Below are 27,781 nucleotides of genomic sequence, written 5' to 3' on the forward strand. Positions count from 1 at the left end.
GTACATAACAAAAAAGATGAGTGTATTTAAAATTTCAAATAATTCGCCCACCGTGGGGCTCGAACCCACGACCACAAGGTTAAGAGCCTTGCGCTCTACCAACTGAGCTAGACGGGCTTTTGTTGTTATTATTTCACAGTTTAATAAATTGTCCTAAATTCAGGTGATTCAATTTGATTTCTCTAAAAAAACTCTCTACTTGAAGAAGAAAAAGAAGAAGAAGATCTTCTCTATCTCTCTCTAGATTTCAATCGAAACCAAACACTCTTTCTTTCTCTCTCTAGATTTCTATAGGAACAGAACAGACACTCTCTCTCTCTATACAAAATATTGGTTTCGGCTTTCTTCTTTAGATGAAGTTATTGCGGTTAGGTTTAGTAACTGCTTTATTATCTGGTTTCACTGCAATTTTCATTTACATAACTGGAGTATCCAATTTCTGTAAGTCATATTAGATAGATCTCTATCTCTCTCTCTCATCTCATTCTTCCTTTTCAACTTCTTCTTTACATGATCTGATTTCAAATTCATTCTTCCTTGGTTTGATCTACAGATGACAACACATCTAGGGTTTCCGATGAAGATATCAATGCATTGATCTCCTTAAAGAGAGATTTCGAAAAGTGCGTGGTGAGTTAACTAAAATTTGAGCTAATTGACTTATGAAACTGTGTTTCTAGTTTGAATTCATTTTAGGCAGCTTAGATCACTTCCATGTCGTTATGATTTTTTCTTTTTTTTTGTATAAGTTTGATTGTCGTAGAAATTTTTTATTTGTGCAATTTGAACTGTTCAAGGAACTGATTTTTAGTGATAATGTGATACAAAATGGCAATAAGATAAATTTGGTGGTATAGTTTCAAATATGAAACCTAGAAATTGAACTTCACGACTTGTTTTAGCATCACCTTCGGAAAGTAGTTAGAATTGAGGTTCTCATAGAGGACATCGAATCTACTCAGTTGGAGTCTGGGGGATAAACGGGGAAGTTTTAAATCGTATGTAGGTCTTATTGTTGATTGGAAACATTGATTTAAATCGATATCATGGCTGAAGTTTGTTAGAGAATTAAACATAGACATTGTAGTAAATGATCTTCTCATTGATCCAACTAGTTGATAGGATCATAGGATCCAACAGAGGTAGGCGGAACATAACTTCGTAATGCTGGCCGAACCTCATGAGAATAAAACAGTGCAGCTTGGTCGAACAGTTCTAGTACACAAAATTTTATCTGTTCACATTTTGATGTATTGCCTTCGTTATTTTGTTTGTGCAGAGTGCAAATGGTTTAGGTCTGGAAGCTCGGACTGGAGGAGATTATTGCCAAGTTACAATCCAATTTCCAAGAGACACCATTCCTAAATGGGTAGGTTTTTTCTCGTATATATTCCAAATCTTCACTTGTAATATTATCGTAGTATATTCTAGATCATGGCTTTCTAGTTATGGTTATCCTTGAAATCCCAATGTATTATTGTTCATACTACTACATACTCTAATAATTTATAATAGATCGTTGGATTTCTTTGTTAACTGTTGTGTTTGAAATGCAAATATGTAAACAGAAAGATCCTAAATCAGGAGAGCTGGAAGGATTATTTTACGATTTTAATCTTTGTGAAGCCGTGGCTACATGGGAGCAGGTAAGTTTGCTATTCTCACGTTGCTGTGACTTATTCAATTAATTTTATGCACCAAAATCTCTATATAAAGTACTGTCTTTATATGTTAGCAAGATGGGGTTCTCATGGATTCATGGTTGCGCTTTCTTCATTTTGTTACTTCGGCAGACTTCCTAGTAGTACTTCACAGTTACTGGTTAAATTATGCAGGTGAGGAATAGCACCACTATATTGACCAAGGAGTTCATTGATGCCTTGCCAAATGGATGGGAGGACTACGCCTGGCGCAGGATCAATAAGGGTGTCAATCTGTAAGCATATTTTATCTGTACCTGCTAATAAATAAGTCTTCAATAGGGTAAGATAATCTGTTTACGGGAAAAATAAAATAAAAAATATGATGAAAATGATGAGCAAATGAATCTTATTTAAGTTTAAAAAAGAAGTATCTTTTTATCTGGGAGTTCTATTGCAAATGCTTCCTGTATGTTTTTGAACCTTCCGTTGTGAGAGGTCTGATGGATTGATTGGTAAGAAATGAAAATCCTTCCAAAAGTTGATACCCTAGAATGTCATTTCTCACAAAATCACAATGTGTTGCGAAATTTAATTAGAGTTTAATATAGTCTCTGTCTCTCTGTTGAAACTCATGGCCATCGTTGATTTTAAAATTTAAACCTCTGCAGAAACCACTGTGAGAATAAGACTCTCTGCATGGAGAAGCTTGCACTAGTTCTCCCTGAAAGACCACCATTTGTTCCAAGGCAAATTGGTCGATGTGCTGTTATTGGTAACTCAGGTGATCTTCTGAAGACAAAGTTTGGGAAGGAAATAGATGGTTATGATGCTGTAATAAGAGAAAATGGCGCTCCTATCCAGGTCTTGCTGTCACTTGTGGTTGAATCAAATAAAACTGTTTTTCTTATCTTTCCTTTGTGAATTGTTTTTCTTATCATTTTTATAAAACTGCAGAACTACACCGAGTTCGTGGGCCGGAAGAGTACCTTCCGCCTTCTTAATAGGGGATCTGCCAAGGCTCTAGATAAAGTTGTGGAGTTGGATGGTACGAGCACCATTCAATAAAATTTGAAGTTCACGTAAATTGTAGTTGGAAGAATGCTAAAGATTTGTATTGTACAGAAAATCGGAAGGAAGTTTTGATCGTTAAAACCACAATTCATGACATCATGAGCAAAATGATTCGGGTTTGTATTTTATTTTTCTCCATTTGCATCAGTGTCAATACTTTGTTTCCTGTAGGACATATTGTTGCCATGGATGTATTTAGCTACATGACACTGCTTCCGGTAATTTCGTTTCAGAAGCTTAATACACTCCTTTACTTCCAGATTTGGATTTTAGAAACATGATACTACCCGACAGGATGATCCAGAACCACTCTATCAAGTTAACTGAAGTAGTCTAACTTGAATCTTACTCCATGACTTATCAGTCTGAGTTGCTTTATATACTTGGGTTCCAATTACGAAAAAGGATGTGGATAATAACATTTGCTTTCCGATGAAAGTCATGTATGTTCTGCTCATGCAAATAATGTGCTGACATCTCTAAAATGAGTTTTCCAACTGTGCGTCTTATTGTGTTCAACTTACGTTTCTTGCTTTTATTTGTTACTACTGGTTTCAATTTTGAAAAAGTTTGCTACATTAAGGGAGCAAAAAACTCCGTATTTTGTTTCTTTAGTTCTTGTCAGTAGTTTGAGATTCCACTTAAATCACCACCCTCTTTACCACTTCTCTGGTTTACAATTTTGAAGATGGTTCTCTGCAGGAAATCCCAATTGATAATCCGGTATATCTCATGTTAGGTGCATCATTTGGGTCAGCTGCAAAAGGGACAGGACTCAAGGCTCTTGAATTTGCATTGTCTATGTGTGACAGTGTTGATATGTACGGTTTTACAGTTGATCCTGGTTACGAAGAATGGTAAATAATGCTTTCTGAGTATGTTCATGCTGCAACTATGATAATGATACTTATATTGAGAGAGTATTGCTTTGCTGCAGGACCAGATACTTCTCTGAATCTCGGCAGGGGCATACCCCTCTTCACGGCAGGGCATACTACCAGATGATGGAATGTTTGGGAGTAAGTATTGTTAAGAAATCCTCTCTAAAATTTCGGAGACAAGGAAAATGAACCTCGATACTGATTAAAGTTGTTACTTTGCCAATCTGGTGCAGTAGCTGGATACCATAACACTAGCACATATCTAGATTCTTTAGACTGTAGAGTCTTAGATTAGTTGCGGCTTGCAGCTAATTTTTTTGTTGAAAAGAAGATCGTTAGAGCCGGTTGACCTTCTAGATAAGATGGATGAGTTGATCAACATATTTGGTCAAGACAAGGTTTTGCCTAGGAGATTTACTCGGCAAAGACCTGTATATATTCATGGCTTGCTCTCCTTTCTGTAGGGGCCATATGAACTGCAGCTTCTTCCTATCTTCATTGACATGAATCCATTCTCTCTTCAACTCTTGAGATTGTTAGTATGTCTTAGTTATGAGATTGTATCTAATAACTTTTCCTTCTTTTTGAAAAGCTTGTCAAAATTCATTCCCCTATGCGGGCGGATCCAAACCGTGTAGTAAAGTGGTTACCTAGCCGCAGTACAATCAATGCCGCAAGAATTGCAGCAGAGAAACTGTTGAGGTAAATATCTAATTCTTACTCTAGTTATCTTTATCTTCTTTCATTTATGCAATTTAAACCATTCGTTTGAGTAGAATCGAAATAGAAATAGTCAACTCCACCTCCATTGTGGTTCTTATAGTTTGCCTTGCTGGTCTTGAGCCACTGAGCCAGAATCCAGTCATTACATTGGTGATCCATAAAACCCGCCGACATTAACCTAAAAACATTTTAACAGTCCATTCATTCCATTCTTTCTGAAGTATTAGTTGAACAAAAAATGAGTATCTATGGGTGTGGTCCATGGGCCTTATTTGCCTCAAAGTGGTCTTGGGCCTTATTTCCCTGAAATGGTCTTGGGCCTATCTCATCCCAAAAGCTAGTTCAAGAGGTGCGGCTTTTCCTCACACTTGAAAATTATTGTGGGACTAACACTAACAATCTTTCGGTTCACACATTGGACTTGAAAGACTATCTTCCCCTCGTCGTGGGAGCCAAGAGTTTGGTTAAACCTGGGCTGCGGTACCATTCGTGGGTGCCTTACTTGCCCCAATGTGGTCTTGGGCCTATCTCACCTTGAAAGCTAGCTAAAGAGATGTAAGATTTTTCCTCACACTTCAGAGTGACGTCCACCCTCTCCCACAATCAATGTGGAGCTAACATCAACAATATCTCCATATACTGAAAGTTTTTTCATTTTGTTGTTTTCAATGTTGAGAAGGAGGATAGGAGCAGGGATGGATGGACCATTGAGGGCTTGTTCTATAGTAAAGAAGCAACACAAGGGAAACACAATGAAGCTTACTGATCTCAGAAAAGCAGCTAAAGATCATCAAAAGTATGTCAAAGGTGCAACCTTATACCCTTTGGAGCATAGCTCTGGCCATGGAATGCTTTGCACAGTTCCTTAGCTCTATAGTCGGAAAATTTCATGGTTCTCTTTCACCAATTGACGACAAGGCTCGGAGACAATTGGAGTTTTGCTATAAAAAAAATCCTTTCGTCTCGCCAGTCCGAAATTTTGGTGCCCCAATTGTGCTTTTAGCACCAAGTGCTCTAACAAAGGTAGTTTCTATCATGGGGGTAATTTAAGATTTGATTGAACAAAAGAAAAGGCGAAGGTCGATGTAACCTAGAAAGAAGTTGAAAAAAAAGAAGTTGATCGTTCTTTATTTAACTGTTGTGCTTATTCTTTGTTTTTTGTTTTGGAAATTTTAACATTTGATTTGAAATTCAGCAAATAATAGCTCTAAGGTTGTGTTTATTTTTATATTTTTCAAATACGAAATTTCCTAATTCAGATTTATGCTTGTTTTTCAATATATAAAAAATGGAGCTGAATTGGGTCCTTGTATTAATGGGCTGAAAAAGAGTAGACTCATTATGACTACAAAGAAAAGTTTGAAATAGAGGTCCAATTACAAAATGTGTCAAATGATGCTTATGTGCCTATGATAAATGAAAATCTTTGGTCTCATATTGATATGAACGTTACTTTTTTTTGTTGAAAGATACATCGCATTTAATTCACAAAGCGCATAGTTACAATGCATATCAGACAGAAAATTGGGAATGTACTTCCAGAATTTAGTTCTATTCATCTTCCATGACCATTTTGCCAGTTTGTTCGCTTGGGTATTCTGAGTGCGTGCTGTATATGTGAATTGGATATTCTCAAACTTCTTGCCGATATCCTTGATTTGTCTGATATAGTATATTGATTTGTCGTATATTGATTTGTCTGATATGAACGTTACTTTACATGAGACTTCGAGATCTGCAAAATTTATTTCAAAACAAAACAAATACTACGACTTTTTGGAAAATACCTGTTTGAATGTCTGAACAGACTGAACTATGGAATTCAGCTTTGAAAAATAAAATTCCATGGATAAACAACGAATATTGATTAAAATGAAGTTTAACATGAACTGTCTAAATTTCATGGAATTTCGAGATCGGTGAAATTTCTTATAAAAACTCGAAAAGGTTATAGCTCACTAAATTTTTTCAAAATTCGGTTTTGGATGATTGAACTATGGTATTAGGCCTGAAAAAATAAACTTTGTTACTGACTATGGAACATTTTATGCTTTATACGAGCCCAGGCGTGGACTAAAATTTCAAAAAAATTGGATGTGGTCGTGAGGTTCTAAAGAGAGGAAGTGTTCGAAAACCAGGAGAGATTTATAACATGTTTACAGGTGGACTACACAAGTTCATTGTCTGTGTAAGCAGTTCAAGCAACTCGTTCAATAGTAGAAAACCTCGACTGGGTAATTGTGGAAGGAATCATTCCTAGACCCAAATGCTATAATTTTTTAAACCCACGAGATTGTTTAAGTTGACTTATTCATCATCACTAGCAAATGTACACATTTTGACTTAGTCTCGGTTAGGCGTAGGTAACCGTAAGACTAAGAGTCGCCCTTATAAAATATTGCTAGATGAGTATCAAAAGGCAACATTTAAGTCAGAGGCATGTTTTCGATTTAGTTCAACTGGCTCTAGTAATCATCTTATCGATAGAAAGTTTTGAGCAAAATGTTTATGTGTAGGAGAAGTGATTGTATGAAGGTAAAAAACGATCTAGGTTGTGAATGCAAACGGAGAGTGTGTCCTATAAAAATGGAAAGTTTATATAAAATTCAAGAACTCTATATCACTTCTTCAACAGCAAAACATTTTAACTTACAGAGACTTCTGGGTCCGACGAAGGCACATGAAAGCAGAGAGAAACTTACAGACCAATGCAAGTGACTAAACGCATCGAACGCCACATATATAGATGATGATTTTAGTAATGACATGTGAACTTGAAAAATGCAATATAGAGAATTTAGATAGATTTATGTCTAAATTACTAACTTTTATCAAAGACAGACGATGATAAGTTGGATATACATATATTATATAACATACCAGTCTGACATCATGAAGAAGTCACCTTTATAGTGGTGCTCATATTATGTCTTAACTATTAATTTAACAACAAAAGAGCGCTGAAACCCGTCAAGGGAAGTCGTCAAGAGAGAGATTCTCAACGGATCCAAAGCCTGTCACTGGTTCCAAGTTTTCAATATTTGGAAATGTTGTACCTGAAACCTCTAGCGGAAAGTGATCTGGAATGGTGTCTTCGTAAAAGTATGACATCCCCATCTCCTCCGTTGTCGGGTAATTCACATAATAGTAGCTTGATTTATTTACTTCGGAATCGGGAATAAGTTGAATTTTGCTTTCAGATAACCCATTCCCACTATAATCGGAAAATATATCTTGATCGGTTGCCTTTCTAGCTCGAATTATCTGTGAGGCGGCGATAGAAAAAGAAATCCTATAATTAGTTGCCGATTCAGAATAAAATATGAGCACGAAGACTATAGAAATCAAATAACACAATTTACATATTTCTGGCTTTGATCATCTATATACAACATCATGTAGTCTCCAGTGTGCAAGTCATGACATTTAACAAACTCTCCTGCGAAATTCAAGACAAGAACGATTGATGATCCCATTTTTCTAACAACAATAAGCAATTTGAACAATGGAGTGTTTTTTCTAAAGATAGTTAGATATGACAGTGAGCCCACCGGTGTTCTCTAAGATATACATCCGGCTATTGTTGTTAGGCCAAAATCTGAAAATAGAACAGATGGATGAAACAACTTTGAATATAACCATGTATGTTAGTTAATAAATTGATTCATGCGTAATGTAGTGAAGTGAATGAACTCAAACCTGTACTTGAAATTCCAAACTCGCATGCCATTCATATCATCCATGTTGATAAAAATACCTTCCTTGATACTAAGTCTAGGAAGGAAAGCTTCTGCCGCTTTCTGGAAGCCAAAAAACCCACATTACCAAGGTTCGAAGACTAAATGGATATATAGTCATGGAATAGGTTCATATTATTGTAATTAAGATAAATGGGTTTACAATATACAGTACCAAACTACCATGAATTCATCGTCAATGTTAAAATATCATAAATGACAACGGCCAAGAGAATGCCATAATCATGATGTGTGTGATACTCAGTGTGGGTGTGTTCGGCCTTTCCTTGCCCCCAAGTGGTCTTCGGCCTATATCACCCCAAAAACTAGGTCAAAAGGTGAGGTTTTCCCTCACACTTATAAAGTGATCACCACCCCCTCCGACAACCAATGTGCGACCAACGGAAACAATCTTTCCCTTCACACATTGGACTTGGAAGACTATCATGGGTCCAATGGGATCCGAAAGACTTCGGGAAACTTGAACTCTGATACCCATTTGAGGGTGTAGTCTTTGGGTTTTTCTTGCACCATGTGGTCTTGAGTCTCTCTCACCCCAAAAGCTAGCTCAAGAGGTGATGCCCTCCCTCACACTTATAAAGTGACAACCTCCCCCTTCCACAACCAATATGGGACTAACACTTACACTCGGAAACGACTAGTAGTTTCTCCGGCAAAAGCAACAGTATCAGTTCAATAGCTAGATGTTTAAACTATGGAAGCTTAAATGCAAACCTTTGGAAGTACTATTCTCCCGAGAGAACTAACGTCGCTATGCCTAAGTTCCTTTTGAAGAAGAAATCTCAACCTCCTTGTTTCAGTTTCCTACAAAAATAAGAGTATTAGACATTATCTAACTCACATTCAAATCAGACTACAGAAAACTTCAATCAAGGTGACAAAATTCAATCCGAGGAAATACATTTTGAAACACAAATAGCCAGCACATAATTCAGAAACATCCCCCGCCACTAATTTCACATCAAATAGCAATATCTGTGAGGTACTATTCCACCCTCTCCTTCAAGATTAAGACAAGTTCGAATAATGAAACAAAATCTATGTTGATTGCTTAATAACAGCCCGTTAACTACAATAATCAACAACATACCCAATTTGGAACTAAAAATTACGCTTACAACACGACAAAGTTTCAGCAAAAAAGGAACCCATTCGTCGACAAAATAGGGAAACGACAACTATGTCAGGAGAAGTTGTCGCTTTGCTCTTTTCTCTGTGGAATTCAAAGCGTCCGGATGAACATCGATGATTCCCCAGCTTTACCTAATACACACATAGTAAAGCACAACGTGTATAAAGATGCTCAAAACTAGACCGCGGATTTGCACATTGTTTATGAGCAAAAGAACAAATATGAAGGATTAAATGAAAGGTTTCCAAAGCTATTTGTTTCTGGATCAAAAACACAATATTAGATCCTCGCTAACGTCTTAACAAGGTCCGACCTAAGGAAACATCACTCTTCAAATTCTGTTTTCAGAAACTTCACAATCGTCGAGACTTCAAAAATTGACGAAAATCAAAACAAGACTATAAAGGAAAAGTGATATAATTCTGCTAGATATATCAACCACAATGGAATAGAACAAAAAAAGATATCTAAAATCATCAAACACATTTCAAAAAACTTCAGATCTTACACTTAAATCGGATTTCTACTAGCTCACAGTAACACAAAAGTGATAAAAAAGAAACAGATCAAAATCAAGCATTATCACAAGCTACCCAATCATAGAACTTACCTAGATTCAATCTATTAGTATAGAAGAAACTAAACAGGACAGTCAAGATTTATGTCTATAATCCATAAAAGACTAATCATATAGAACACAGTTTCATGGGAAATTCAGATCTTCCAATGGAAAAAACATTCATCTTTATCTTCACTAAAAACCAAAATCAAGACTTGAATCTATAAACCCATTAAAGACTAACAAAAACAGAGTATCAGAATAAATCAAAAAGTACCTGCCAAAGAAAAATCCAAATTTATCATTCAATAGAGAGAGAATAAAATTCTAGAGAGAGAGAGAAAGAGAGGATTACAGGGAAGGGTTGAAGTGGGTTCATCAAAGAAGGCAAGGGTGGAACGATCGTACTGGGTTGCACGTGTGAGATCGAAGAAGAAGAAGAAGAAGATGAAGAAGAAGCAGGAACAGTAGGAATCGGAATCGGGATCGGTGGAGGAGAATCGACAAAAGGGAAAGAGTTAACAGTGATTCGTCGTTGCCTAGCCATACGTTTCTTCCGATTGGTTCCACAAAAACTAGTAGCACCACGAAACTCAGCAGTAACAAGGTGACGAATCGGTCCGATCCGATCTGACTCGTCTTCGTCTTTGTTGTCTCCCATTAAAGTGACAAAGTTCAGTTTGGAAGGAACACCTGCCATTTTCCGAAACGCCTCGATTTCCTGAAACCCTTTCTTCCTCTGGTACTCCTGATGATGATGATGGCGGTGGGTAGTGGTGGTGGTGGTGAAATCGACTGATCGACGCACGGCAATAGCGAAATGGTGGTGACGGAAAGAAAGGGGAAAATTTTTTGAAGGTGATTCCACCCTCTGAATTCAATGACATTTGTAAAAAATGCATTCATTTCTGCTTTTTGGTGTTTTGTTTTTTACTACGATTGGCCGTTGGGGTGAGAGTTTTATAATCTTCGGCGGAGAAATTAGGGTTTTTAGTTTTGAGGGATAGAGAAAAAGATAGGGGTTTTGACCACAGAATGATGAACAGATGTCAAAATTGGTTGCTGAAATCTTGTGAGATTAGGGTTCCAGGTGTTAGAAAAGCTCTGGAGAACTACTAATGGCGTTTAGGGTTTCGAAATTTTTAGAGAGAGAAAGAGAAGATGGAAAATTGGAAATAGAGCAGCGGTTTTTGAATTTGAAAACAGGAAACAAGAAAACCGCCCTTTTATATCAACCCCTTTCTTTCTTAGTTTCGCGGGAAGAAACTTTGATTACCTGTTTTGGGAGTAAAATAACTATCTAACTCCGACCCTCTTCTTACCAACCGGATTGGCCAAAAGATCCAAAAAGTCTTTTCTTTCTTTTTCTTTTCTATATCTATAGAGTGAAGAGTCATTATATGACATGGTTGTATCATGAATGTATTACATCCTGAAATGAAGAAGTTCAATAACTATCGTCTGAAAGATATCTACGGCTCTTAAATACTCTTAAGGTTTAGTTGTTAAGTGTCAATGAAGATTCTCTTTCCTAAGTGTCAGTGTAGAGACACTAAAAAAATAAATGTTCCACATCATCATAGAGTGTCAGCAGAGTGTTCCATTGGGGAAGATTTTTTAATAAAATCTCTATAAATCTTAAGTGACACTTTAAGTTTTAAAGTTTGAGCGTCCCATTGGAGATGCTCTAACAAATGTTCTACATCACCATAGAGTGTCTAGTATAGTGTCTCATTAAATCCCAATAAATCTTAAGCGACACTCTAAGTTTTAGAGTTTGAGTGTCCCATTGGAGATGCTCTTAGACGCAATGTCCATTTAACAAGACGTACTTTATATTATACTAATGCTGCCATTAATTCACAAAAATATGACTATCGTTTTTTTTTTTTCTTACTTTTTAAAATTTGTCGTTTGTGTATTAAACAGTTATACGAGCCACAAATTTCACTTATCGAACACAAATATGGTTGCATATCGCATCTTTCAAAATATGTCGAGTCCTATGATATTGTGTGTTTGACATTAAACAACAATGTGATAACGCCATTTACCTATTGGCCCGAGAAGTGACTTTTTGGTTGCAACCTAATATATTAGACTTTCGTCTGACTTTATAAACTAATTTCTTTTTTTTTTTACTTGGATTGGTTTCACACTAAGATAAACTTTTTTGGATTGATACTTCATATTGCCTTCTACAAAATACTTAAGGGCAAATTTACATTTTAGATTACAAGGACATGGGCCATAAGCCCACTTTCTAGAATGAAATAAAATCGACGGTCAGAAGTAAATTAAGGGGGGGTAGTGGTTGGGGATTTGGAGGGACATTGCCATGTCCCTCCAAATCCTATGTTATTGGTTGGGGACATTTTAAATGTCCCCAAATGTCTGTGTTATTGGTTGGGGACATTTAAAATGTCTCTAAATGTTCGTGTTATTCGTTTGAGACATTTCAAATGTCCTGAAATGTCTGTGGTATTCGTTAGAGACACGAAATTAAGGACATTTCAAGACAAATTGGTTTTGGAGACATGTGAGGACATTTTAGTGTAAATTTGGAGAGCTTTTGGAGAGAAAATGTCTCTCAAAATATGGAAGACACTTGTGGACATTTCATTAAGAAATATAAAAATAATTATTATTATCAAATTAGATTAAATAATTTATAATAAATAATATATAAAAATATTAATTATTATAATACTTTATTATAGTAATAATGATATTATTGCCATTACTATATTATACTATTATTATATTATTATAATATTATCTTATTATTATATTATTATACTATATTATTATTATCTTATTATATGTTACTATATTATTGTATTATTATTATATTATATTATTACTATATTATATTATTACTATATTATATTATTATTATTATATTATAGTAATAATGATATTATTATCATATTACTATATTATATTATTATTATCCTATTATTATTACATTATTTTCTTATATTACTATACTAGGGTATATCCCGTGCCCTAGGGCACGGACACTTGTATCAATCAAATATTACAGAATTTATTGTTATATTTTATTGAGAGATTTTTATTAATTATTATTTTATTGAGAAAGAGAGATTTTAATTTTTTTTAACCCTTAAAATTTATTTTGTTTCTTTTTTTTCTTAAATTAGTTATTTTCTTACTAAGAAGGAAAATAACTATTATACATTTTAATTAGTTATTATTTAAGGGTATATCCCGTGCCCTAGGGCACAGACACTTGAGAGAGATTTTAATTAGTTATTATTTTATTGAGAGAGAGAGATTTTTATTAGTTATTATTTTTTTGTATTATTTTTTTTTTTTGTTTATTTTCTCTTAAATTAGTTATTATTTTATTGAGAGAGAGAGAGAGATTTTTATTTCTTTTTTTAACCCTTGAAATTTATTCTGTTTCTTTTTTTCTTACATTAGAATTTTTATTTCTAAGAATGAAACGATTATTATTTTTTAAGTAGGTAACTTTATTTCTACGAAGGACTATATTTTAAATTTTGAGAAAGGCTTCTAGACAATATGCATAATTAAATAAGGATGTTTGTCCCAATCATCGTTTTCCCTAGGGCACGGACACTTGAGAGAGATTTTAATTAGTTATTATTTTATTGAGAGAGAGAGATTTTTATTAGTTATTATTTTTTTGTATTATTTTTTTGTATTATTTTTTTTTGTTTATTTTCTCTTAAATTAGTTATTATTTTATTGAGAGAGAGAGAGATTTTTATTTCTTTTTTTAACCCTTGAAATTTATTCTGTTTCTTTTTTTCTTACATTAGAATTTTTATTTCTAAGAATGAAACGATTATTGTTTTTTAAGTAGGTAACTTTATTTCTACGAAGGACTATATTTTAAATTTTGAGAAGGGCTTCTAGACAATATGCATAATTAAATAAGGATGTTTGTCCCAGTCACCGTTTTCCCTTCTGTTTTATATAATAGATTATTGTATTATTATTATTATTATATTATTATATTATTGTATTATTATTATTATATTATTATATTATTATATTATTGTATTATTATTATTATATTATTATATTATTGTATTATTATTATTATATTTTATAATATTATCTTATTATATTACTATGTTATATTATTATTATCTTATTATATGTTACTATATTATTGTATTATTATATTATTATATTATTATATTATATTATAGTAATAATGATATTATTATCATATTACTATATTATATTATTATCATATTATATATATTAGTATACTATATAAAATAATACATATTTACCAATTGTCCATCAATGTTCACAGATATCTACGGATGGCTACCAAAGTCGAAAAATATATTTTCGAAATAATGGTACAATTATTTTTATTTCATATGATTAAACGATAATGATAAAATTAAATAAATAAATGTCCACCAATTGTCCATAAATGTCCTCAGATATCCACAGACGTCCACAAAACTCGAAAAATATATTTTTAAAATATGAGTTCAAATATATTATTTTGTATGGTTAGACAATAATAATAATACTAAAATAATAAATGCCTACCAATTGTCATCCATGATGAGATAATAATAATAATAATAATAATAATAATAATAATAATAATAATAATAATAATATTAATAATAATAATAATAATAATATAATAATAATAATATCCACTACACATTTTGTCTATGGATTCAATATCTTGAAATGTCTCCAAAACATTTTGTCTATAAACCAAATGTCTTGAAATGTCCATAAAGACTTTTTGTTCATGAATCAAATGTCTTAAAATGTCTATAAAGACATTTTGTCTACAGACAAATGTCTTAAAATGTCTCGAAATGTCTACGAGACATTTTGTCCACGAATGTCCTCCTAAATCCCTATCCACTACCCCCACCTTAGTGAGTCAGAAGTTTTGTCATGGACGTAGATTACAAAGGAATGGGACCAGGGGTCATGAAATGTGGCATGTAACTTGACGGAAGTTGGAGTTTTTGGATTACCTGCCAGGTTCTTTGGAGGGAGCTAATTCCGGTTTGGCTCCCATGTTCTCACCAACTTACGTTTTTGGTCTCTACTTTTAAAATTTGTAAGAGTCTATTTGTCAAAATTACAAAGGATTGACATTACGACTATTTACGAGTTTTAAAGGGTTCCAATCTAACCTTAACTATTCCATTTTTAGTCGGCCCTTTTCTCTTGAACTAGAATACATTTTAAAGTTTATAAATTGTTATCTTTATCTTCCATTCATAGCAGTTAAGTTACCGTTTAAGTGAAGTCTTTTTGTTGTGGGAGATAACAGTCAATCGATAACGTTTTCGTTGTCCATCTTTTGGTACTCGGATACAATAAAGAAACGTAGTCCATTGATTTTAGACTAGTCGAGACAATAACACTCGTTTACTCTTTGTAATTTCCCTTTTGGACGGGAAATATATTTGAGCACCTTCTAGCTTCAACCAGATGATTGGTAATTGATCATAGCGAGGGTCATTTACCCTACAATAAATAGTTGATAAAGAGTAAAGGAGAGCAAAACTGGAACTGATAGGGAAAAGAATCGTACTGCAAAAGAGTAAAAGAGTTACAAAATGTAATTGTTAACCACCGATCAATTGTCTCTTTTAAGGCTTAACCTATACCATAAATCTATTCTACAAGAAATACACATGTATTCTAATTAACAAAAGATAGCCCAATTGCGATTGAGTTTTTAGATCAAACTTTTAGAGTAGTGGATGTCAAACTCTAACCTTAGAGCAAATCCAGTCCCAGTCTGTCTTAGGCCGAAAAAACCACTTTTTCACCTAAAATTTTCAGCCTCAGCTCAGCCTAAAAAATTTAGCTCCAGCCTCAGCCTCTCTGGAGGTCGAAAATTTGAATTTGAAATTCCATCTTTTCTAACCGTCCAATCACCATATTTTGGATCGTTAGATTATTAGTAATGTGTTTTGATCGCTGAATTATTAGTAATGTGTTTTGATCGCTGGATTATTTATGTAAAAGTCGGTTTGTTTTAATGTATTTTTATTATTAATGTTTTTTATTTTATTTTTAAGTTTTTTTTAATTTACAAAAAAAAGAGAAGGAAGATCCGGCTGTTGGATAATCCAATGACCAAGATCATCCCAACATGACCACCGTTGGGAGTCCCCAACGGTCATGTTAGGGACCCTTCAGCCGGTTGAAGTAGTCGGTTGGGACGGGGGGCTCCACCCCAGCCGACTGTGTCTGGGCAGTCGGGCTTAAACCAAAATTTTGAAATTTTAACCTCAGTCCGACTGGAGTTGGATTTGCCCTTTGTATTTAGAACACTAACTGTAGATGAATTGAAAAGTAAAAGATGAAAACAACTAACAGTGATTCAACAACCCAAATCATTGGGTTAACATCTCACTATTTAAATGCCCAATATTGTAGCTGGTGAAGTCACTTTTTTTGTTAATTTGAGTATTTCTTTTTTCACATTCGTTTATCGTTTTGTATGTTTTTCATGAACAAAAGAATTACTTCAACACAGTAGACAACCATAAATTTTAAAAATTAAATATACTACAAAGACGGTAGTATCTATCCTCAGAGTCGGTATTTTATTTTAAGTATTGGCGTATTGTTTTTTTTTTTGGCAAAAAATGTTGGCATTTTTTTATGGGATATGAATTTGTATCTAAACCTGACAATGGATATCCGAACATTCGACATCAGATCCGTATCAGTATATAATTTCATAAAAAAATTATTTAAAATTTCGGATTCAGATATCTACTTATCGGATACGGATACACCAACATCTGATCCGATAAGTAATATATAAAAATAATAAAAATATAAATTTTATCAATAATAACATATAAAATGGATGGTTGAGATTTATTATTTAGATCTAATGGTAAAAATTAAAAATATAAATTTTTTTTTTCGGAAATCAAATATTAATAGATCCATCCGATAATTATCGAATATCGAAAAACTTATCAGACAACGGATACGAATATGCCTATATCCTATCCGGTAAACTAAATTGTATCACAATTTTGGGTGAATTTTGTGAACTCGGGTCATGGAAGTGCATATTTGTGTATTGGGATACCAGAGTGCCTTTATTGTGGGCACCCCTTTACTTTCTCTCTCTCTCTAATTTACCTCATACCACACGCTTGCATACACACATGTAAAGAGTTTCCTCTCATAGTCTTTGGCGTCGATCAATGGCAGAGTTGCCGCAACCACTTGAAACCACCGTTAACGGTGCCACAAACGTCGATTCTCTTCCACCTGAAAACCCACTTCCAAATTTAGTTACTTCAAAGAGACAACGTCGTCCCAGTGTCCGATTAGGTGAAATCGGCCATCAACCAGCAACTCTCTCCTATGAAACCTTCATCAATCGACGAACCAAGCAATTGAATGATCCCAAATTCAGACATAATCAGAGGGATTATGTTTTATCTGGTAAATCTTCTTCAAAGACTCGACCTTTATTGAATTTGAGCAACGGTGGTGGTAGCGATGGTAATGGTAATGAAACCCTAGATTCAGAAGATAAAAATCAATCCGGTGTGGGTAATCATTTGGAGTTAGTAGGAACTGGGAATCGAAGAAGAAAGAGAGGTGGGTCTTTTGCTGGAGGAACAAAAAGGGTAAGAACGAATTGGGTTTCTAATAAGGTTGATGAAGGTGGAGAAATTGGAGAAGGGGATGAGAAATTCAGTGGTGGTGGGAATGATGGAAATGAATGGTATAGAGATTTTGATCCAGTGGGTTCTGAAAGCCCCCCTTTGAAAGAACATAGTCCTGATCTTTCTCTAGAAAATACTGGAACTGAATTAGGGCATAATTCAGATAAAGGGAATAATGAGAGAGAAGGAACATTTTTAGGGCAAAAGAGACCTATTCGAACTAGGGTTTCACTTTCTCATAGTAGGTGTGGGACTAGTTCAGATAAAAATGGTGTTAGAGAAAGAGGAAGATGTAGGTCACTTGAAGAAGGAGTTCAAACTTGGTTGAATGGATTAGGGTTAGGTCAATACGTTCCTGTTTTTGAGATACATGAAGTGGATGAAGAAGTATTGCCACTTTTGACATTGGATGATCTTAGAGATATGGGGATAAATGCAGTTGGCTCGAGGCGAAAATTGTTTTGTGCTATTCAAAAGCTTGCTAAGGGATTTTTGTAAGTTTTTCGAACTATATGTTATTATGTTATAGTGATAAATGTAATTGCATAAAACAGTCAGCCATGGAAGGAATAAATTCATGTCTGAGAGAGTTTGATTACACAACCTTGTTCTGGTTTCTATTGTGTTCATCATCAAATAATGTTTTTTTATCTTTACCATTTCTATATGTAGCTTTAAACATCGAATGTCGTTGTAACGCCCCAAGGCCTTAGTAGTTACCGATATGGTACTCGGTTTTGACACCCGGAACCAAGCCCAACAGGTGCGAGGTTTTGTTCCCGGCGAAGGCGTTAGCCCACTCTAAAGGCCTTACTAAGCTTGAGCACACACCTATAGCCTAGGTTTATGCTCTCCCAAGCGATGTCGGACTATCTCATCCATTTCCTTAATGTATATCTTGTACCAGATTTGCTAATTATAGGAAAAACACACTCTATAGTACATTAGAGAATCGATGAAATGGAAATGGTGAATTTTGTTTTAATGATCGTAGCCCCTTACGGGTAAACCTTCTTGTGATCTATCATGCTTTTCGTACCGTTTTATCAATGCGCTGTTTGTTGCAGTATCAATTTTGATATGATGCTTAGCTGACAAAAATATCCATCTTTAAGTGATTGATATGTCTTATTGTTTGTTGAGTGGCTTCTCTTATGGCTTCGAGTAGCTACAATTCTTGTTTCCTTGCTGTTTGACTTGCTTACCGATTATATCATACTTTTCATATACTCATGAATAGAATGCAAATACTCTATACAATTTTTTTTCCGCGGATTAAATGGTCAAGTGTCTCACTTCATTATAACAAGCTATCTTTAAGAATCTCGTCTTTTAACCAAAAGCAAGCAAGAGTTAGATCACCCCAAAGAGAAAGTGTACCTAACAAAAAAGTCATTTTCCCTTTATATTAATTCAAAATCTTCCAAAAAAAATTGCCACATACTCTGTTAAACCACCCATAAGAGGTGTAATATCTGATTTCCTGTTTTGTGAAGAGATAGTTGCTATTAGTTGTCGAGATGCGATTATACAGTGACTTGGACCTAGTTTGTGGTCTCCTTTTAGAGTATTTCAGTTGGTTTTTGTACTAGTCCACTATGCAGCGTGGAACACCCTATCCACCCAAGTAACTCGTGAATCGGTTTGGAAATGGGTGGGTAGATCAGGCACCGAGCCTATCCCATGCGGATCTCCTAAGTCAATTTTATATATAATGTATGTAATATGTTTATATATACATGGTTGAAGCATAGACGATCGAAATCCTAATACGATCCCAAGCAGACCGCATTACAGGGGGTTGGGATCATGGGCTAGCCGATCCCGTTCCCCTCCCCATGTACAACCTAGTTTACTTTTACTTCTTGTTTTGCTTTTAGTGCAGCTAACCCGACATTTGACACTGCTATGTTATGTCTAATCTGTGAAGTACTCTCTCTATCTTTGTTCAGTGCATAATTACACTGAATAAGAAGATAATCTTTGCTTTTGCCTCTCTGATACATTTATATCTGTTAAGTGCAGAAGTCTCTTTAGTTATCTGCTTCCTGAGTTTTGCATATCGGACTGGTCAATCCGAAACCTATCGGACTGGTCAATCCGAAACCTATCGGACTGGTCAATCCGAAACCTATCGGACTGGTCAGTCTGAAACCCAGAGCAAGGGCTCAGACTAGTCAATCCGAAACCTATCAGACTGGTCCGAATCCGAACCGTAATTCGGATGGGTCAATCTGTATACAACAATTTCGGCGGGTGATTTGTGGTAAAAAAAGATTGACCTTGGTCAATCTCCACCACCAGGGGGTTAACAACATTTTTAAGGGGTGTTTTAGCGGCTCCCTTATTCTGATCCCAGGAGCTGAAATGCTCTGTTCAATGATCTGGTACCTGGTTTTCTTGTGCTCATTTCCTCCTCACTTTTCAGAATATTGGAAAAACCTTACCCCCGTTAACAATGAATCAACACTTCATATATGTTGATAGAGATTTATGTTGATAGAGATGTATGTTGATAGAGATGATGGAGAGATCGTATGCCCTAGTTTTTTTTCTTTTCTCTTTTCAACTTATATAAGTGGATCTTTTATTCGATGAGATTATATAAGTGGATCTGATATTACTTAACCACATACCGGATAAAATATTCTTTTGTAAATTTTTCTTATAGATATCATATTATGTGGTTAAAGAAAATTAGAAGCTCATCTATACAAGAGTCTAATAAAGGTGGATAACAATGTAGTGGCATGGATTTCTTCTATAGAAACTAAATGAATAGAAAGTGACACCCATTGATTTATAACAACAATAAAGGAAATAAAGAATTATAAATTTGGAAAAACAATAGACATACATATTTCAAGCGTGTAATGTTACATCATAGTCTTAATCAGACTATAATCTTGCTTCGTAATAAAAATATATAAATTTAACTGTCAATTGTTTCGCCACAAGGGCTTTGTTACCGAAATACATAATTCTAATATATGAATTAACATACTTTTAAACACAATAAAAACACCTTTTAATCGCGCACTTATATGCCTCTTAATTCAGTGTTCTAGTACTCTTTGTTACCACTAGTTCTCTTGCTTCTTCTCCATACCAGATTCAGACCCTCCTCCATTGGCATATGGTGCTGCTGTAGCCAACCTACAATCCGAAATCGAGACGTTTTTAGACCACTGAAGTTTTATAACACCTATTATGAATTATTTTAGGTAATGAAGAATTCTAAGCACCACAATGTGAAAAACTAATAGAGGAACATGATAGGTTACTGAAAATGACAATTACCAGCCAACTAGGGCAACCAAATCTTCCTAACTTGGCAATTTGGAAGGAATTTCAAGCACGTTTTTAACATTGCATATACAAATAGAGGTCCCCCTTCTTATCCTTCCACAACCAAATGAACTTAAAATAAATCAACTTCAGATATTCAAAAGCCTAATACTTTATTGATTTTACCAAAGTCCAATCTCAAGTTGTCCAGAGGGCGGTTGGACTCGATTAAAGATGCAGGCGAAATAAAAAATGAATAAAACAAAATGCTCATGAGTTATTTAAGTTAATTGAGTGTAATTCACATAAAGATTTATTTGAAATTAAAGTAGTTTAATTTCAAGATTTATCTCATATACTTCAAAGGACTAAATAAAGTTGTATGCAGTAGTATATAGTATATCTAATAATAACTTATTTGGCCTTTTAACAAAAAAAAAAAAAACTTATTTGGCAGACAACAAATGGCCTTTAGGGCAGGCAGTATATCGACGTTTCATGTTGATCTCTGACAAGTATGAACATATTTTATCCTTGTAATATGTTCGAACTAGTGATGGAAGGTAGGAGATGTACATAATGCAATGTTAGAAAGATAATATACTATTTTTACTAGAAAAATGTTATCCGATATCATCAAGTGTTCAACGTAAGCTACTTAAGAAATTTTATAGAAGCTTTCAATATAAACTATTTAGGAAAATTTATAAGGTTAATTCCAATTTGGCTCCCATCATCAAGTGGCCTATATATTTAACCAGCATTTCAATTAGACACTAAAACCACGATTCCGCTAGTCAAACTTAACAGTCATTACTTTTTCATTTTTACATTTTGTCTTAGCACTATTATTCTCATTCCCTTCCTCTTTCCGCAAGCAATGACCGGCCTGCCATTGTCGGCAACTTTCAACGAATTTTTCTCTTCTTCTTCTTCTTCCTCTTACCACCAAGACCATCACCAACCACACTACGTTATCACCACCCACTACATTATTACCACCATCATCACTACCACTACCACTATCACCATCATCATCTCTCTCTTAGCTTCAATTGGAGCTTCACTTCAAATCTGAAGCTTCATCAGATTGAAGTTAGAGAGAGTGATAATGATGATGACTACAGTTTGTGATGGTGATAATTGGAAAGAAGGGAATAGATGATGACGGTTAAGTTTGATTAACGGAATCGTGATATTACAGACTAAATTGGAATGTTGGCAAATATAAGGGTCAAATTTGCCAATTGGGGGCCAAATTGAAATAATTCAAATTTTAAAAGTGCCTCTGCACAAGATCCATATTCATTTCTAACACGTGCTTAAATTAGTTTTTTTTCGGTGGATGAAGAAGTCAAAAAAGAGAGTGAAAAAAAAGAGACGTTTTCTCTTTCACAAGTTCAGTTATTTCCCGTGATAGGTTTTACTCTAAATTGAAATCAAAATAGTTACTGCACTACTAGTTTCAGTTTTTACCTCTCTTTGCGTTTCTCAAGAAACCTCTGAAGTGATTTCTTTCGAGCAATCGGCAAGTCTGAAACCAAAAAACAAACCAGTTAGAAATCTGCCGTTAACTTTACTTCTTATTAATACTAAAGAGAGTAACGCCGTTAATCTAATTTTAAAACAGTAAAGTAGAAGAACTAACCTCCGTTAAGTTTCTCAAGTATTTTGGGAGCGTTGCTTGAAGATGAAGAAGGAATCAATTTCATATCAACCGATTCAACAACTTTTGTGTTTCCTTCTTCTGCAAGTTTCATTATCATCTCCGCCTAATAAAAAAAATTGATTCAACAACCGAGTCATCAACCGATTCAATAACTTTAGAGTCTCATTATGAAAGATAATCAAAATCAAAATCAAAGAATAAAATTAACCTTATCATGAGGAATTTCAAAGACAGAAACAGTTCCATTATAGAAAATCGTGAACGGAGATGTAGTTGCTGTTGTTCCTGGTGTTGAACTCTCAGAAGACGGAGCCCTAGAAAAAAAACTTATTTCAGTCAATTACAGTTCAAATAAGAACAAGAAGAAGAAGAAGAAGATCATAATCGATAATGAATTTCAATTGAGATGAGAAATTAATTAAAAAGATTTGATGAGATAAACCTGAATACATGATTAAAAACAGGAAGACCGTTCTGATGATTCACTTTGGATTTGGACTCGTTGTTTTCCGGTGAAGTTCCATCGGAATTAGCAACCGGAGATCCGGAATTGATTACAGTTTTCAGAATTTGAGGATTAATCTTTGAAACAGCTATAAAAAATGAAATAAAACAAGATTTAGGTCAAAAATATCACGAGAATGAAATATAGAAATGAGAATGATGAGATCTTGGAAAAAAAAAGTATACATCGTTGTTGAATGAGTTTTTGAAACTGAGATTTGGAGGTTCCTTTCTCGATTCCAAAGAAATCAAGCTCAACTGATGCTCCTTCTCCACTCATGTTTTTTGATTTCTTCTTTCTCTCTCGCTACTACTTTTTGTTTTTGGGGGTTTTATTTTGTGTACTTTCATATATAAGAAGATCAGGAGGTTGACTGATAAAAACTAGAGAGAGAGAGAGAGAGATCACGAGGCTTTTGATATCAGAAATTAGAATTACCGACATACCCTTATCTTTTCCCGAACAAAATCCTTCACACCAGTCCAATCGTTGGTTTAGTTTGCGGGGGTGGCTTCGAAGTGTGATCGAGTGTCGTTCAGAGATTATTATTATTATTATTTTTTTTTGGTGGAAAGTGACTGTCAAAGTTATTACAATAATATGATACATCAAAGATGTGATAACTGTCGAATTAAATTTTAAAATTAATGGACTTAAAGTCCAACCGAATTACTGGCCGGAAGTTCAGAAATAAAAAGTCTAAAGACCATCTCATTACATTATTTACATCTTTAATATCTCAAATGCAATAAACTATGCATTCTATGATCATATCTACATGGGGCCTCTGAGAGAACGTGCCCCACAGACCATTCTTTCATGTCAAATAGAAGTACTGTGACGAAGAGAACATCTCATCTTTTAAGTAACGCATAATAGTCCGTTGAATTGGAACCAAATTGCGCACCCGTAAGAACCGAGGTTCAAGTCCCTACACTAACAAATTCTTTTTTGAATACCATTTTCAAATCAGTTTTGATTTTAACTTTCTTCCATTCTACAATTGTTTTGACTCGCATTATGCTCAAAATTTGTTAGTCATTTTTTCTCCATATTATTCTTATATATTTTCTTCCATTTCTCTCTTTCTCTCTGTATGTATATTTGCATATATATTCTCACTCTTTTTCTAAAATTGTTATGAACGTAAGTTGTTGTGATTTTTTTCAAATCCTAAATCGCTCTCGTTCTTTTGGCATAGAGTTTACATCTTTCTTTTTATATAATTCAAATGTGTATAAGATCGATCATTTTCATTTCCATTGTCGTCAACGTGATTCACAAGTTTGTGGTAGCCGCGTTGGTTGAGAATAGGGGTGGGAATCGATCCGAACGGGCGGGAAACAGACACTAACTCAACCGTTCCGGGCGAAACGGACAGAAGTCCTAAGTGTCCATTTCAGATTTTTCTCCAACAAAGTGTCCGTCCGTGACCGTTTTGATAGTCGAGTAAACCGGGTATCGGTCGGGAGCCGGTACTAATGAACAAATAAAGAAATTTTTATTCGAAATTAAAACTGTTTAGTAGCTAAATAAAACTTTCTAAACTCTCACTTAACAATTTTTAAAAAGTAAATGAATACAAAATTAAAAAATAATCATTGAGATTTCTCGTTGATTACGATGGGTTTTATTCTTCTTCTCATGGATTACGATCAGTGTATTGTGGATTATAGGGTTACTGATGAGATATTGAGATTTTGGAGGAGAGAGAGACTAGAAGTAGAAAGGCAGAGATAATATTAAGAAAAGTGATTTCTCGGGATATGTATTTTTACTCTTGAAATCTAATGGTTGTAGCTAACCCTACAAATCTAAAGGCTTAAAATCAATCATATAGGCATGCGAGTATAACGGGTAGGATAAACGGGCGGGTTCGGTCGGGCAGACTATATAAGCGGGCGGACTCGGTCGGGTCATCGGGTAAGAACCTATGCCCGCGTCCGTCCGCTTAAGCTCTTCTGGTCGGGCCAGTATGGACCGATTTGGGCATCGGATGGGCACGGGCCTTTCGGACTTGGACGGTCGTGAGCGGGTTCCGGATTTCCAGGCCAAAATCCCACCCATAACTGAGAATGTCACTATGAAATGTATAAATTACTCATTTGAATGTTGCATCAAGATTTCAAACAATATATAAATGTTTATTATAACTCAACCGCAATGAAATTTTTCTAGGTACACCACTGATGGATTCCACCTCCTCTGATAATTGAACTTGTGACCTCCACGGTTTTGGAGTTTATGTCAATACTTTCAACCACTCGAGCAACCAATAACAATTTTATTGGTGTCCTTCAAAATTGTATTGGAGTCTCCTTCCACACAAGTTTTAGAGGTGAACAGTGAGGAAAAAGGACACCAATAACAATCTAGGGAGGCGTCTCTTACCCAGCTTTAGACGGCACCTTCTTGTATCGAGGGAAAGTATAAAGTAAAGAAGTTGTATGGGAATAAATGAAGATTTTAATTGATCAATTATAAAAAAATTGTTGCAAATGAAATATAAATGAAATAGTTAGAGAAGAAGTTCAATCCAAAAAAATCATATTTTGCTGCAAATGGGAATCTAACTTGCTGATGTTAAAATTTGTCACTTCGATATTAGTCAAAATAAAGAAAACTTGATGTTGGATCAAGTCTTGATGAGTGAATCTACTCCGTCGATCCCCCCTACGATTAATCATGTTCCTGCTCCTTGAAACATGGGCAAAAACTCATGCAAGGAGCTCGGAAACTTTGCCTAAGACAATCAGATTACGTTTGCAGTTAAAATATTGAGTATTAAATCAACTGTCGAGTTCATACCACCCCCCCCCCCCCCCCCCCCAGTTATGGGCTTGAGTAGAGAATCTCCTTCGGATTCGACCTTTGTTGCTGACTTGACGCGGGTTAACCTACAGGTTTTTGGTCTATTCTTAGTTCACTGATTTTAGTCAACTAATGACAATTTTTTGGATCATCATAACCGTTAGTAATCAAAGCATAATATACTTAAAGCACTAACAAAACTACTGACGTTTCCACGTAGAAGTATACAACGTTCATGAAAATATTGCATTGGAGTATCAACTTATTTGAATAGGACCTCTCACTGGTAAGGGTCCAGTGCGGAAGTCATGTCCGCATTCCCTGCCACATAGACTTGTTTAGGGGTGGGAATCAAACGGATCGGGTAAACCCCCTGTCGACCTACTGGGCCTATCGGCGGTCAACTTTTAAAATTTTAATGCCCAATTGTTTCAACCATAATCTAAAATCTTAATGCCCCAGTCCCGTCTATTAGAGTTCACCTTAACAGACCAAATAAACCCCTCTCAGACCCGTTTTGCCCACAGGCCTTTAAATGTCCCAGGCTCCCAGCAGTCACTTTTGAATCTCAAGTTCACATATCGTTTTTCCAACCCTAGCCCTCTTCTGCTCCAATCAGATTATGATAAAAGGATTAACTTTAGTTAATTGTAAGTTAATATTTTTATTGTCACATGTCTTACTAATAAATTATTTAAAAATTTCATTTGGGTAGGAGAGAAATGAGTGGAATTAGTTGGCTTTTGGTGGGTGGAAACATTTTATCATGGGAAGAAGAAAGGGAAATTGGTTTGATGTGCCAACTGTCGACGGACATACCAAAATCAGTATGTTTAATTATTAAGTCAATATATTCATTATTTTTCTTTAAAAGTAATTCTATTTCCATCACGTGTTTTTATTCCAGGTTGTATACCTTTGATTCGATTTCATCCTTTTTATGTAGAATACCATTTCCAAGAATTGATTTATGTATCCAACTACAAATTTGAATAATACAATAATAATAGTGTTACTTTGCAACTTTTTTTTTTGTTGAACTGTGTTACTTGGCAACTAGTAAAAGAAAAGAAGAATAGTGTTACTGTGGTTTATAGGGTCGAGATCGACCTGGAACCGGCAGATTTAAGCCGACATTGGCTGGGAAGCAGGCAGGTCCGACTGATCCGTGACCTAGAACATCATGGATAGGTTGATAAATTTTACATTCGTCTCTTGTTTGCTTTTTTAATCGTTCTCATTGTTTGCTTTCAAATCTTTAGAAATTAAGGTCCTCCAAGATGAAAGCCAGATCAAGATTCAAATTTTTATTAAATACAAAATTGGAAAAGAATCCTCATGATTTTGGAACATCATGGATAGTTTTAGTCATGCTTGCTATTTTGATAGATAAGATAAGATGTTTGGCTGAGGAATAAAGCTGGTTTGGACCCACCACCCCCAACCACCGCAACTCCGCAAGCAACTTCAATCCGCCAGGTGCAAAATAAAAAGGATTATTTTCCTAATGGCCCCCAACTTTGTGACCAGCTTCCCGCCTGACCCCCTACTTTACGAGAAATACTCATATGGCCTGTTTCGTTATAACACCGTCACACTCTCTCCTCCATCATGTTTTCTCTCTCTCTGCCAAGTTACGCCACATCATCTGTTACGCCACCTCATCACCTTATTCGGCAGAGGTCACGGCCGGAGATTTGGCCGGATTTTTTTTTTTTAGTTTGAAGGTCGTTGGCCAGAATTTTTTTTTTAGTTTGAAGGTCGCTGACCAGAAATTTGACCGGCCGGCGACCTCTGCCTGAGAAGGTGATGAGGTGGTGTGACAGATGATGTGGCGTGACTTGGCAGAGAGAGAAAACGGAGGAGAGAGAGTGACGGTGTTATAACGAAAGGAGACCATATAGATATTTTTCGTAAAGTAAGGAGCCAGGCGGGAAGCTGGTCATAAAGTTGGGGGCCATTAAAGAAATAACCCAAATAAAAAATCTGAACTGACCTGCCCAAATTATTTACTCCACTATTTCGGGATTTTTGAGTCAACAGTCCAAAA

General features: G+C 35.0%; 4 protein-coding genes and 1 non-coding gene across 6 annotated transcripts; 2 read left to right on the top strand and 3 right to left on the bottom strand.

Annotated features, from left to right (window-relative positions):
• Positions 1-44: 44 nt before the first annotated feature.
• On the bottom strand, positions 45-117 carry TRNAK-CUU (transfer RNA lysine (anticodon CUU)). Its single transcript has one exon. It is a non-coding gene; the product is annotated as a tRNA-Lys (tRNA).
• Positions 110-5,545, top strand: LOC147542403 (Glycosyltransferase family 29 (sialyltransferase) family protein). Of its 2 annotated transcripts, none has more exons than XM_086634953.1 (12): positions 110-441; positions 554-630; positions 1,280-1,369; positions 1,569-1,646; positions 1,836-1,936; positions 2,312-2,504; positions 2,598-2,688; positions 2,766-2,830; positions 3,417-3,571; positions 3,652-3,733; positions 4,188-4,297; positions 4,998-5,545. In XM_086634953.1, the coding sequence occupies exons 1-12, from the start codon at positions 354-356 to the stop codon at positions 5,185-5,187; spliced, it is 1,320 nt and encodes a 439-aa protein (XP_086491079.1). In that variant the 5' UTR covers positions 110-353; the 3' UTR covers positions 5,188-5,545. The 2 variants fall into 2 exon arrangements, with proteins under 2 accessions (XP_086491079.1, XP_086491078.1); XM_086634952.1 differs by having other exon boundaries at positions 162-441; positions 4,995-5,545.
• A 1,579-nt stretch (positions 5,546-7,124) lies between these two features.
• Positions 7,125-10,741, bottom strand: FUS3 (AP2/B3-like transcriptional factor family protein). The gene is made up of 6 exons (XM_086634292.1): positions 10,123-10,741; positions 8,791-8,880; positions 8,018-8,118; positions 7,870-7,916; positions 7,681-7,757; positions 7,125-7,582 (listed from the first exon to the last, which is right to left on the bottom strand). Exons 1-6 carry the CDS (start codon positions 10,465-10,467, stop codon positions 7,289-7,291), a joined length of 954 nt encoding a protein of 317 aa, XP_086490418.1. The 5' UTR covers positions 10,468-10,741; the 3' UTR covers positions 7,125-7,288.
• A 6,149-nt stretch (positions 10,742-16,890) lies between these two features.
• On the top strand, positions 16,891-18,107 carry LOC147542405 (Sterile alpha motif (SAM) domain-containing protein). The gene has a single exon (XM_086633290.1). It carries the CDS (start codon positions 16,988-16,990, stop codon positions 17,954-17,956), a length of 969 nt encoding a protein of 322 aa, XP_086489416.1. The 5' UTR covers positions 16,891-16,987; the 3' UTR covers positions 17,957-18,107.
• A 2,186-nt stretch (positions 18,108-20,293) lies between these two features.
• Positions 20,294-23,415, bottom strand: LOC147542406 (protein TIFY 9-like). Its single transcript, XM_086633291.1, has 6 exons — positions 23,106-23,415; positions 22,858-23,008; positions 22,624-22,729; positions 22,395-22,518; positions 22,223-22,280; positions 20,294-20,614 (listed from the first exon to the last, which is right to left on the bottom strand). Exons 1-6 carry the CDS (start codon positions 23,197-23,199, stop codon positions 20,542-20,544), a joined length of 606 nt encoding a protein of 201 aa, XP_086489417.1. The 5' UTR covers positions 23,200-23,415; the 3' UTR covers positions 20,294-20,541.
• Positions 23,416-27,781: the final 4,366 nt, after the last annotated feature.

Source organism: Eschscholzia californica, unplaced genomic scaffold, assembly GCF_041429995.1.
Source record: "Eschscholzia californica isolate CP2 unplaced genomic scaffold, dmEscCali1.0.p SCAF_4, whole genome shotgun sequence".
Classification (NCBI taxonomy): domain Eukaryota; kingdom Viridiplantae; phylum Streptophyta; class Magnoliopsida; order Ranunculales; family Papaveraceae; genus Eschscholzia; species Eschscholzia californica.